The 13,015-nt window shown below is 38.2% G+C and overlaps 1 protein-coding gene across 1 annotated transcript in view; it reads left to right on the top strand.

The window, feature by feature from the left end:
* Positions 1-13,015, top strand: part of ABI3BP (ABI family member 3 binding protein) — a 171,029-nt gene that overhangs the window by 72,165 nt on the left and 85,849 nt on the right. The window contains 9 exon segments of the mRNA XM_075725367.1: positions 2,736-2,801; positions 3,323-3,397; positions 4,608-4,676; positions 5,951-6,025; positions 6,680-6,781; positions 8,091-8,156; positions 8,535-8,600; positions 10,279-10,353; positions 11,947-12,003. Coding sequence (XP_075581482.1) covers positions 2,736-2,801; positions 3,323-3,397; positions 4,608-4,676; positions 5,951-6,025; positions 6,680-6,781; positions 8,091-8,156; positions 8,535-8,600; positions 10,279-10,353; positions 11,947-12,003 — 651 coding nt within the window.

Genomic DNA, 13,015 nt, shown 5'->3' with positions numbered 1-13,015 from the left:
GTACTTACATACAGAAAAAGCCTCAATAATAACAGTAACGTAATTAAAATAGTAACATACAAACTTCTTAGTTTCTACCCTTTTTCCCGGTGTTTTGCTCGCCCTTCCACTACACCTCTGCGTCCTAAGCTTGGTGATTTCATGCTTGTGCTGGTCATGCGTGGGGATGTTTCAGCAAGTTATGAGCACCTGGAGTCCTGTGCTGGGAGGAATATGATGTTCATGTTGACAATTTCTTCCCCCTCTCTTTCTTTCTTTCTTCCGTTGAGAGATACCTTACATCTGAATTTACCATATATAGTGCCATTTGTGTGTGTTAGATACTATTTGTGTTCTTCTTACCCCTAAAGTAAATTTTGTCCAGCTACAGGTGTGCAGTTTTTATAACTGACCACCTCTGAGCTGTTCATGGCATGGGGGTCTCCAGTGCCAAGCCTGGTCCCCATCTCTTACCATCCCATGCCTGCACTCCTCTACACCATATCCTGTGTCTCCCCTTCTCAAGACCTTTGCTTTCATAACAGGCCTGTATTTCTCTACTCTGTGTCATTGTGTTAGTCATAAATATCTCATTGTACCAAAACAACTGCTTGTTGCTGCTATCTGTATAAACAGCTATAAACACTAGTTAACTGGAGTGACCTTGAGTCAGCATGGATTTATATTTCACTGAGCATTAGTCAAAAAGGTATCATATCATAACGCTGGCTTGTTTAGACAGCATACTTTTACTTAATGCAGTCTGCCAAATTTTAAAATAATTTCCAGGAACAGTTCTTATTTCTTGAAATACATATTTGAACCACATTCTCAAGAACGTGAAAATGGTCTTCACAATTTGTTCCTAATTTGCTACAGTTTTTGACAGCTCTTTTACAGGTATGTTTGAGGGGGTAGGGATACACATTTGTTTTCACTGTAGTGAAAGAAGTTTGGTTAAATCCAGTTAGGGGCAGCACTGGAGAGAGAGAGAGGCATTCGGTGATTTAAGAACCTGTTTTCTATAAATGTAGCTGAAAACCTGAAAATTATTAGGAATGGGAAATATTTTTGCTTTCTGCTGGGGAATAATAACCTAATCCTATGTTTGTCTCGGTTGTAAAGGTAAAATAATAACAACAGTTGAGGCAAAATACATGTTTTGTTCAAGTATTTATTCTGATTTTGTTCTCATGTTTTCCATTCCTGCCAAATAGTTCTACTTAGCAAAAGTGGGATTTAATCATGTGAGGCTGGGCCCAGCCATTGGGTCAGCGGGAGCATCTGTGCTCCCCATGAAGTCAATGCTGAAGTCAAAGATATTCTGTGAGAGCAAGGGGGTGGTCATACAGAGATTTCTCTGTACTGTGCCTCTGCATGCCTTAATCACCTGCTGTCATAAAATCGGCAAAGAAAGCAAAATTTTATTTCTGAAGTTTAACAGTGTGTGACCTGTATTCTGCCCTAGTTCCCCTGAAGACTTTTTTCCTTTATTTTTCTATCTCAGTTGTACCAGAGGGAGACATCTCCTTTGTTTTAAAAACTTTCTGTGTGGTCGGTATATTTTTAATACAAACCTTTCTGAAAAGCTAGCTTTGTTAACATGACTTCAACATTCTGATGCCTTTGGGAGATCTCTTTTAGTTCTTACTGTATGTAAATGGAACAATAGAAGCTTTTGCCAAAGCTGTGAATCATACTGCTTTTGTTGGTATTATTTTCTTCTCTATAAATATAGGATGGAATAGAATAGATCCAGTTGGAAGGGACCTACAACAATCATCTGGTCCAACTGCTGAGTCCAATTATATCAGGATAGCAACCTGGGATCATATTTGTTAATGTGATAAGCTAGATTGAAAGTAAATGGGAAAGCAGGTCCAATATATGAAATAAAAGTCTTTTCACTTTTTGGCTTCTATTCATATTGCCTACATTAAAACTGAATCCTACACCTGGTTGTTTGAATGTTTTTCTCAATCTCAAGTATTCAGAGAAGTTTATTTTCAAAACATTTTCAAAATTTTTTGCTTTTCAAAAAACCTCATCTTGATAAAGAGCAATTAAAAACACAGATGGAAATTTTCTCTTTCAAATATATTATAACCTAAATGGGCATAAGTGACTGGTGCAGATAAGTTTACTGGAAAGAATGGTATTCACTGGCCTGTACATGCAATTGAATAGGATCTGTTTCCTAGAAGCAGCACAGTAGTGCAAAATCTGCACATGGTGGAAACTCATTCATGATGGCCTTTAGGTAAGAATGCCCAATTCCACCTTGATTCCCTGTTTTCATTAAAGCAGACTTCAGGTTATGCATACTTCAAAGTGAAATAACCATAAGATCTTTGTAATAGTCTTCATTACAGCATAACAGATAAAAGATGCAGTTTACTAACTTTCATGATTATTTCACTGACTTCTTTTAATCTTTTCCCATTATGCCTCCTTTTAAAATAGTTATACATAATGCAATAGTAACCAGTTTATACAGACCTGCAAGTGCTGTGAAGATCAAATGTATTGTGTTTATGTTGTAGCTGCTTTGCTAGGAAGAAGAACCTCTTAAGTAATATGGATTCAGCCTGATTAGATAATGTACGCCAAAGTTTGAATGGGGTAAAAATTGACGCAAAGAGACCTTCAAACCAAACAAAAACTTGCTAGTTACAGTTAAAGTTAGATTTCGTACCACTTACAAGGAGAGTGTCTGTCTCAGTGTCATAAATTTTTTTTTTCATGTTTGTTCTTAGCTGCTCAGAGTCCAGCCTTGAAATCTGTATCTCTACCTTCTGCAGAACCCAGAGAGACGGAGATGGGTAATCAGCAGATAATTTCAATATATTTTTTTTTCCATTATCTTAGTATCATGTAGATCTGCAAATGGCAATTTTAAGATCTGCTTTAGAATCTTGGCTACCAACACTCACAGAGGGCTGCTTATTCACTGTTCTTGTGTCTGTGTAACCAGCTGAAAAGCATTTGTGTACCGGCTTAAAAACTGCTTACAGACAGTGTTGTCACATCTCATCATTAGCTTATTTCTTTTCATACAGCTGCAGCTCTTATACCAGAAAATTTAATAAGATAAAATTCCTTGCTGATAAGAATTTTTTCAGGCATGTGGAACTCAAATTTCAAGGCCCGATGACTGTATTGCAGGCCATCATCTCCTGTTGTCATGACACAGTTGTCTTACATCTTACTTTCAGGCCGTCTGCCATCTTGCTTAGCTTTGCATTAGCATCATCTGGAATTGCACAGCCTTCACTAAGCTATTTGGTGCTAATCCATTAAGTCACAGATCTCTCAGCATTTTAAGCACAGATTCTTTTTTCAGCTTTTGAGGAAACACAGCCTGTTTCTTCAGGATCCAAAACATCTGGTATCACAGAAGTGCAACCAACCAGATCTGGTAATGATTTCTGATAAAATTAATCCTCTTGACGGTTAGGAATTTTCAGAGGAGACATAGTGCGTCTTATTAAATAGTTTGTTCGGTTTGACATAAATGAAGAATAACTGCAGGTATGAAAGTGCTGTATCAAATAACAGGTTTCTTTATGATATTTTATATGAAATATTGAACTAGTAGTTTGGAGGTTGTTCCAGATTTGGCTACAGCATGTAATTCTTAGCTTTAAAATTAAATTGGACTTACAGTAAATACTATATTTAAATAGGCCTGTCCAAGCCTGAGTTTTGTGAGTGGAATATCCTGATTTGCTGAAGTACTCAGAGTCCTAAGAAATGAATGGAAACTGCAGAAATTCCAACACCTTTTGAAAATGTAGCTCTTCTTTTAGCCTTTCTGTATAAACATAGACATACTTCTAAGTGCTCAGATTTCAAAACTGGCACTATAGAAACATGTCATTGAAGATTCAGACACTGGCTAGTTGGTCCTTAGAAAATTTCTATGATGTGCTTCTCTTATTTCAGAGTTTGTAAGAGCTAGTTATTTACTTGGGGCCACTGACAATTATCCAAAAGAAGAAGAAAAAATTGTAACATGAGAATGAATTGGAAAGATTTCACTTCATTAGCATGCCAATAGTGTACTGCCTAATGCATATGTTTTTGGAATAAATTGATTCTGAAGAAAATCCATTACTAAAGGGGAGATTGATTGCAACTGTCAGCCATTCACATGTCTCACAAAAGACAGTTTATATGTCTCATTTGGTACAGTTCCTGCTTTGTCATTCTTTTTCCTTCTCCAGTTTCAGCACCAGGATATCCTCCTTCTCAGTCCTTGGAATTCTAGACAAGAATTCCATGCAGTCCCAGTTTGCTAATTTTTATTCATAATTTGTTCTCCTTTTTTAAGTGGCCTTGTATTTCTCCTTTTTAACTCTGTAGTTCAACTTCTTTTTGTGTGATTCTGCTAACAGCTTGGTCATTAGTTGCATTATGTGTTTGCACATTAATGCATGTTTCTGGAAATTGTTTTCAAATCATACTTAATTGGCTATTGTACATTTCACAGTCTACCTTTCTGTGGAACATAACGTGTTAAATACTACCTAGAAGTTTCTTCAGGTCATAAAAGAATATGATGCTGTTGCATGATGGTTCTTGTCATTTCAGAACAATACAGCATTTTTTTTTTTTTTATTTTCCAGCTTCACATGACTTCCTTCATGTTACTTCTACTCCCCAAACTTTTACAGCTTCAAAAATACCAGACACTGGTAAATTATAGTAATATTATTTCAGAAGCATACCTTTTTGTTTGGTTGGTTGATGCTGAAAAGTTTACTACCGCTTCCATGTTGATGATTTCAGACAGTTATTGCATAGTGCTTGCGTTGGGTGTTGCCCTATGTGTTAGTTTTTTGAATCCTATAACAGCATTCTAATTCCTGGGATCAAGCACAGCACAGGTTTAAAGCAAGACTGCAACTAGCTTACAGAACCTGAATGATGCAGTATCGGACAAATGGGTGTGTCAAGAAAAGATTTAAATTTTGCAAGGCTTAAGGCTACAGTTAAGTAAGATATGATACATTTTAGTGACAATATTTTCTTTTTCTCTTTCTTTCTGTCTGTTTTTCAATGTCCATATACATTTTGCTGTGATTTTTCCTACATATTGTCTTAAAATAAGAAAGTAAACACATCTCAGGCCAGACATTTCTAAGCTATACAGCTTTGGAGATAGGTTGTTGTTTTTCCTGTAGCCTTTTATATGTGAGGATGCTTAAGTTTTTTAAGCATTGCTTGAATATGAACAAGTATGAGCATAAGAGGTGAGGGCAATGGGGAAGGGGGAGGAGGAGGTGGAGGGGAAAGGAAAGCAGCTCGTTGCCCAAAACTTCAGTCTGAGCAATGCAGCTGTAGTTTATTAAGTTCTCTGCTGTATAACCTACTGGTTCTTGGCATCCCAATACAGTTTTCAAGAGTTCAGTTTTGCTGCCCTGTTCTGTAAAGCATCGTGCTCCCAGGCAATGATTTTAAATCAAGTTAGTTCATTCTGTTATATGGGATACCTGGGCCCAAATCTGATTGAAAAAAAATTGGCCGAAATTGAGAAACTGCATAGAGCGAAGTGACATAATGAAGTGGTACCGAGAGACTTTAATCTCCTGAAATCACAATTTTTCCTGAATTTTCTGAAGAATTCTTTACTTTATGGAAAGATGTGGTATAAGTTGTAGAGCTGTTTTTTCAGGTGCTATTTAAGGCAAGTGCATGTAAAACTATATATAGATTGTTTTTCAAACTCTTTGTGAACATTTGCACACATGGGAAAATTAGAATAACATCTGCAGCCAAGTAGTTAGTGATGGTATTTAAAATACTTAGAAAAAAGAAGGTTCATTTTGTAAATAAATAAATAAATAATAATTAAAATAAATATTCTGCAGAGCAGTGGAAAGTAAAATTTCTCTCCCCAAAATTCTTCTTTCTTATTTTATTTACATGAAGTTAATTCTTAGGTTTGTTTTTTTTTTTTTTCCTGCAGCTAGAGGTACTACTGAGTTGGAAATATCCATGCCCATAATTACCACAGAACCACAGTTGTTAGAAACGGCACTGGGTAAAATTGATATGACTTACTTCAGTTGTAAAGACTTTCTCTTCATTTTTATCCTTGCTGCTATTTTTGGAAGCTTTGCATTGCTTTCATTGTCACCATCCCAGTAATTCATATCACTTACTGCTGCCATTAACTAGATTCTCATCTGCACTCATCATTCCTCAGTGTAGGTGGAGGATAGGAGGCATAGAGGTGGGCCACTTTAGTTGGTTGAGTTTGCTTTTCTCATTATTGAGGTTCCCAGCTGCGGACCTGCCTTTCTCAGTTTTGGGGTTCTTTTTCCTGTGCTGAGAGAACTTAACTGTGAGAGGGAATTAAGCGCTTAACATATATTTCTGTGTAATGTTTCTGTGGAGAGTTTTTGACTAGCTTTATATTGGCTGGCCCACTGACTGTTTTCTGGATCAAAAGGTGTTTTCTTCCTACCTGCAAGTCTTAGTGTGCTAAGATGATTAAGTAGTAATAAGAATTCTCATTAGAATGAATAATTAGGTCACGTGGTTTCCACATTGACTTCCACACCAGCCTAACAGTTCATGAGACACAGTAATGCCTAGCTGATTTGCAAGCAAATTTCCTTGTACTTCCATTGTAACACTGCAACATTTGTCTGCTGAGTCCTGTGTTATCCATAGTACCTTTGAGGCAATTAAGCCTTTTAACACAAGATTATCTTTTCGGATTTAGGTGAAAGGAAGCCTCTTTCTTCAAGATCCACAACATCTGGCATGCCAGAAATGCCACCAATCTCGGCTGGTAATGATATCTCTCTTCATTGTAGTTCTCCTGACATCTAGGCAGTCTCAAAAGACACAGCAATGCTTTGCTAAATGAGCTGTTTATTCTGCGTTGCTCTGTGTAAAAGTGTAATGGGAGAGAGATCAGTTTTATCTGCTGCAACATTTGAGAAATTTGGAATGAAATACTAGAATGATAAGATTAATTTTTCTTATGTTTGCAAACAATTAGCTAGATTGTCCTGTGGGGTTGTCGTCCACTTTTTCATGAAGGATTGTATATATATATGGAGGCCTGTTATTTGGAATGGTTAAATAAGTGCTAACATCAAATGTGGTCCTTTTGTGCATTGGATGCAAAAGCCTCTTCATAGTTGGAAAAAGCTTCAGCTGCTGTTCTTAAGTGCGAAAATGCCACTTACTGATTTGGTTAGTGAGTCATTGAATGTTGCTAGAAAAGGTTCACATAGAAGGGATCTGAACAGAAGGGTTTGAATTTCCAAAGGCTGGGAATATCAAAAAATTCCAGAGAAATCACTAGGCACCATTTCCTTATTACCACCAAGTTCTTTGTCTTCATGCATGTTTGAAAACTGTCACCAACGGTCTTGCCTCCCTTATATCTGGAGTCAAGCCCATGGTTTAGCAAAAATGCGCAGTGCAAGTGAGTACACATAGACTAGATTTTACACTGGTTTATGTATTAGGTTGTGCATTTTCTCTGTGCAAAATTAGGATAAGAGAGTATGCGGAAGTCACCTTAGTGAAGCTACTTGTTCTTCAGTGTACAATGGGATTATGGACTGTACAAGTGTAAGTGGTGGAAAGATGTTCTAGAATTCTGCAGAAAAATTGCCTTTGGTCGCTTGTTGGCAGGCATTTCTCTACAAAGTCACTGTGCTTTATTAGTGCCAGGGCCTGAGATTTCTGACCCATAGAATGAAGCATTTGGTTGATTCTAGGGAAAAGTGAGATCAGATCTTGAATTCTAAATCCAAAGATGAGTCTCTTGGCTCCCATGTTCAGTCTGGAACAACTGCTGGCATCTTTCAAGGAAATGTAAGGAGTGCTTTGTGAAGTAGTCATTTAGCCATTTTTCTGCTGATGGAGAGCCATTTAGCTACTGAGTTTCGAAGAATATTGTGTTAGTTGCAACCACAGCAAGACGGTTGCCTGCTGATTTGGTCACTGAGGTACGAGATATTGCTAGGAGAAGGGGATGTATTGCCCTAAATACAGAGCTTTGGGGTGTTGTGAACCAGTGCTGCTTGTACTGCTGTGGCAAGACCGTGTGGATATCTCAAGATCATTTCCATGTCTGACCGTAGCAAGCTGGAGACCGGACCTGGAATCCACTTCGTCTGCTTCACTGGAAACCACAAGGACTGTGATGGGTAAATAGCCAGTGATTCCCTTCCTATGTTGATTACTTTGGCAATGCTTTTTTCTGCAGCGATGAGCCTGTTCAGTTGTTTTGATGTCCTGAAAAGTGGGTCCATGATGCGGTTGGTCCCTTATGGCTCCTTATTAGAAACTGCTCCATTTGTAAGCCTTCTGCTGCCTTTTTTGGGGTTCCACTTCTAGGTTTACTCTGTTACCTTGGGCTACCTATGCCAGTTGAGAGATAGCATCATGCTACTACCGGGAGTGATGCTGTGACATGGAAGCCTGCCCCGAGCAGGGCCACGTCTCCTTGTTTATAGCTCTGTCTTGACAACATGCGACAACAGCCTGTCTGAGGACCTGAAGGTGGTTTTTGTGTTTGATCTTAGCTACTCGAAGACCAAGGCGGAAGTCCACCACTCCTTCCTCCCTGGCAACCCAGCAAACTGTGATGGGTAACTAGCAAAAAAATCTTCTTTTTCCATTTTCCCCTTTCTCTCTCGCTCCCCATCACGCATTCCACGCCAAACCACCTGGCATCCTTGTCATCTTCCATGGAGAGTATGAAGACTTGTTGGTGTATCTTGGCTTGCCGAAGCTCTCACCGCACTTGTTCTGCGATTCTGTTGTTTGATCCCACGCTTTTTCCATTGCTGACGAGCATTTTCTGCGGGGACTGAGTGACAGCTTGCGTAGAGAACGTATTAGCGCACCTTGCCTTCAGCTGCCATTCCCCTGCTGCTTTGTGTTTTGGTAGCGGGTCTTCCTTTCTCTGACACATTCAAATATGACAGCATTCTTAAGAGGCAAATCCTGCCTGGGCTGAGCCGGGCTGGCACAAGAGGCAGCACTGCAGTTCAGCTGCCCACCAAGGTTTCTTGGTCCAAGGGTGCGGCTATTGGTTTCTTCACCACTGACTTTTGAGGCGGCCGGTTGTCATCTGCCCGCACCTTTACATTGCCATCACCTGGAAGTGGGAGTGCTCTGCTCTACTGCTGCTTTTGAGGTCACATGAGGGTTTTAAGACCGATGCCTCTTTTCAGCTTTTGATGAATCACGGCGTGTCTCTTCAAGGTTCAAAACACCGGCAGCCTTTGGCACCTAGGCGTGCTGCCGACCTAATTTGGTAACGATATTTCTTGCAGATCTGTTGTTAACGATGCAAGATGGGAATTGTCCCAAGAGATATTGTTGTGCTTTTAGCCAAACTGTTATTTCTGTTGGGCCTACAGTGGGGTGAAGCGTAAGTGTAGAGGTGAAACGGCCGTACACAAAAAGCCATGTTTACTTAAGGCATTGGGTATGGCACTCGGCGTCAGTAGGTGGAGATGCTCTTAGAGACAGCTTCTTTCACGTTGGCAGGTGTACAAGACCTGTCCTGTGGCCTGGTGATATGTTTTGGCCCATGAGGTAACAAAGCAATGCATGAGCAGGCTGGTAAGCCTATAAACCTGAAGTCGAGTGCAGGTTAAAAGTGCAGTGAACCGTATTAAGTGTCTTGCAATGTTGCTGTGGCACTTTTGTCTGTAGCAGTCTTGCTTCCATATCAGCTGAGGTATGTCAAGCACTTCAGGGTCTTTTCCAGGGAAGTTACATTTCTTGCCTTGCATTACTTAAAGGACTTTTCTTACCTTTCTCATTTTTACAGTGGAGAAATCAGATACTTGTAATTATAACAAAACATACAAATTTGGCTTGGCTAAGAATATTTCTTTCTCTTTCCCTGTCTGGTGATTTGTCTGGATCACTTTTTACGTTCTTTTATTTTTTCCAATTTTTTAAATTGGATTTGTTTCAGTATCATCATCTTGTAAATTTGCTTTCTCTTTGCCTCCCTTTGCCTAGTGTTCTTGAGCTTTTTCTGTCTTACATTCCTGCTAAACTCATGGGATTTTTTTTCCATTCTGCTTGTGACATTGCATTTCAGTTTTGCTTCATGTTTGTGTTTTTACACATCTTGACATATTAACCTCTTTTCTTTTTTAAATTTTGCTTACTTTACAGAATATATTTTTATGTTTCTTCAGTTCTTTATTATTCAGACACTAAACCATCGAGTCCATGGTTGCAGATGATGCCATGGTGTGATGGTTTATGTATCTTTTAAATAATAAGCCATAATTTTTTTTCCAGCCTCACATGACTTTCTTCATGTTATTTCCACTGCCCAAACATCTACATCTGCAAAAATGTCAGAGCAAGAGACTGGTAAATGGCATTTGTTTTATTTCCAATCCTTGATCTTTCTTGCTATTTAAGTAGTACCATTGCAATGTTTCTTATTTTTCCTGGCTTTTTAATGTTGCCTGCAGTGGTCTTTCGTTTGTTCAGTAAGGCTCCATGTTATTTGTAATAACTGCCAGTGTCCAGCAGTGCTAGCCTCAAGCAAGTGATCCTGATATGATCTGGCTATTTCAGGCCAGTATCATATTATTGAAGGGTTGTAGGGGAGAGAGTGGGGCAGAATTTAACAGGCTAGAGGAAATTGTCAAGCTTTGATGAATTTTGGGTTGTCAGTATAACAGTTATCCTTTGAGGAGGGAATGTTTTGTCTTTAGCTAGTAGGTGCTTTTTAAAGAGATTTGTTGGTTTGCTGTTATAACTTTTTAAAGTAGTCTCTGACATTCAAAAGACTGCTGCAGTACAGCATTTTAGTATGAAAAATTATTTTACAGTTATTTCTGCTAATAATTTATTATTTCTCCATGTGTATTTATGGGGAACATAGGTTTTAGGCAGAATATGTGCATTTGTATTTGAGAACGAGATTTTTCCCAGAATGAGGTCATAAAAGTAGAGGGTTGCTGTGAGGTTCTCATCTGTGTTTCTGTTCATGCTAGGATGATTTAAGCAAGTGATATTTTATTACATCATTATATCAAACATCATTCGGTTTCTGGGGACCAACTTTAAAATCAGTTGTCTTGATTCTGCAATATACTATGCTGAGACAACAAAGCAAGCATATACAAAGCTGGCTTCTGAGTGAAAAATTCTTCTTCATCTCCTCTTGATATGCTTACAGGTGGTGTAAGGGCAATGAGCATTGATCTTTTTGAATGCACTTACGTAAGTGCTGTACAATGCTTTTGTGTCAAAGATGCATGTCTTATGACCTGTTTGAAGTATCTTTATTTATAGAATTGTTGAACATGCACAGATTACATGGAAACATAGGACTGTGGATGCTCCACATTTACTAAATGTACAGACACAATATTAGGAGTCTCAGGAAGGATTTGGTCCTAAATTTTAAGTGCACAGGTTCAAAGTGCTGGGATGGTATAAACCATAAAATACTTCAAGAATAGTAAGGCTGTGTTTCTCTGGTCAGAATGTTTGAAGTAGAATATAAATCTCAAATAATGTAAAATTAACACAGGCCTGGGTTTTCTACTCATTTGCATTTTTGTACTCTTATGTTGTTGGTGTAGAATTAGTAGAACAGGTGGCTGACTTGCTTTGAAATCAGTTTGGTTGGTTATCCACTGCGTGCAGGGATGAGTAGCTGCCCAGGATACAAAACAGTGGTGTATCAGACCTTGAAGTCTTCAGTGTAAAAGAGCTGTATGTTTTCTTGGTCCTTTCAAGTTATACGTTCCAGCTCAGTGCTGATGATTTTTCATTTTAATAATTCTAAAACTTACTAAATGTACAGCTTTTTGTATTTATTGCTGTATTGGTTAAATGCAACTTAGTAAACATAGCTACAGAAAAAGTTAATTTCTTAGCAATGTATTTGTGAGCGGCAATGTGATCTAAAATCCTAACACACAATAACAACATGCTTCTCTATTACAGTAACTATTCAACCACCTTTCAAACCTGTTAAATCTGACAACAGTGAAGTGGAATTGGGTAAATGATCATTAAGTTTTTTTGTCATCTGGAGATTAGCTTATTACAACATATATACACTATTTATGTATTCCCTAGTGTTATTAGTTAAACTTTGGTCAGCCTTCTTTTAGTTTATCATCACAGATAAATTTAGAAAAGTCTTAGCTTTTATCTATTACAGAATTCACACTGAACACAAACATGATGCAGCTGTGTTAATATTCCATGGGTGGTACTGACGGTTATCCTGCCTCTGCGTGAATGCAATATTTTTGTTTCCTTTTAAAGTTGAGAACTCTATTTTATCCAAGGTCATTTCAGTCAAATCAAACTATTTTCATTAGATGGAAAGCTTTTAGCAGCTAGTCAAGTGTGTCTTTACTGCTCTCTGCAGCATGTTCCCTCAGAACAACCACAGCATGCTCTCTTGATGTAAAGAATCGGGCTACTTAGATTTCTTATTACTTGTCCTTTGACTTTAATTAGTCATGAATGTTCTTAAAGTTCAATAGCACCTACTCTTCAATTTTTCGTATACCACTGCCCATAGAAATAGACCATGTTTCTTTTCATGCCAGCTGTGGCATTTTTCTAACAGAAATGGTAGTCTTAGTGATCTGATAGAATCTGATTTTTTTTTTTTGCATTTCTGTTTTCATTAAAATATTGTCATAAAACCAGAAAGATGTTTTTAAGCCATTTTCCATCGAAGGATGGTCTTTCTCAATAATCCTGTTTATATCAAAATAACTTTGTGGCAGTTGCAGGGGAAATCCAATCCCTGGGCAAAATATGAATTTGTTGACTATGTTCAGGAAAGTGTTTTGATACCACCTGTGTGAAGACTGTCTGCCTCACTATCTCAAGACTTTTTCTGTTTTGTTAGCTGTTTTGTTAGCTTCCCAGAGACCAGCTTTTATCAACATCTCTTTCTTACCTGGTAACCAGATGTATAGCAATAGGTAAATAGCACATACTTGCATTAGAGTTTCCACTTTCTCATCACTGCCCTAGACTTTAGTAAGGCAGA

The sequence above is a fragment of the Pelecanus crispus genome, chromosome 1 (genome assembly GCF_030463565.1).
Source record: "Pelecanus crispus isolate bPelCri1 chromosome 1, bPelCri1.pri, whole genome shotgun sequence".
In the NCBI taxonomy this organism is placed as follows: Eukaryota; Metazoa; Chordata; class Aves; order Pelecaniformes; family Pelecanidae; genus Pelecanus; species Pelecanus crispus.
The sequence above is the reverse complement of the archived record's forward strand: the minus strand, read 5'-3'. Positions and strand labels throughout refer to the sequence as shown.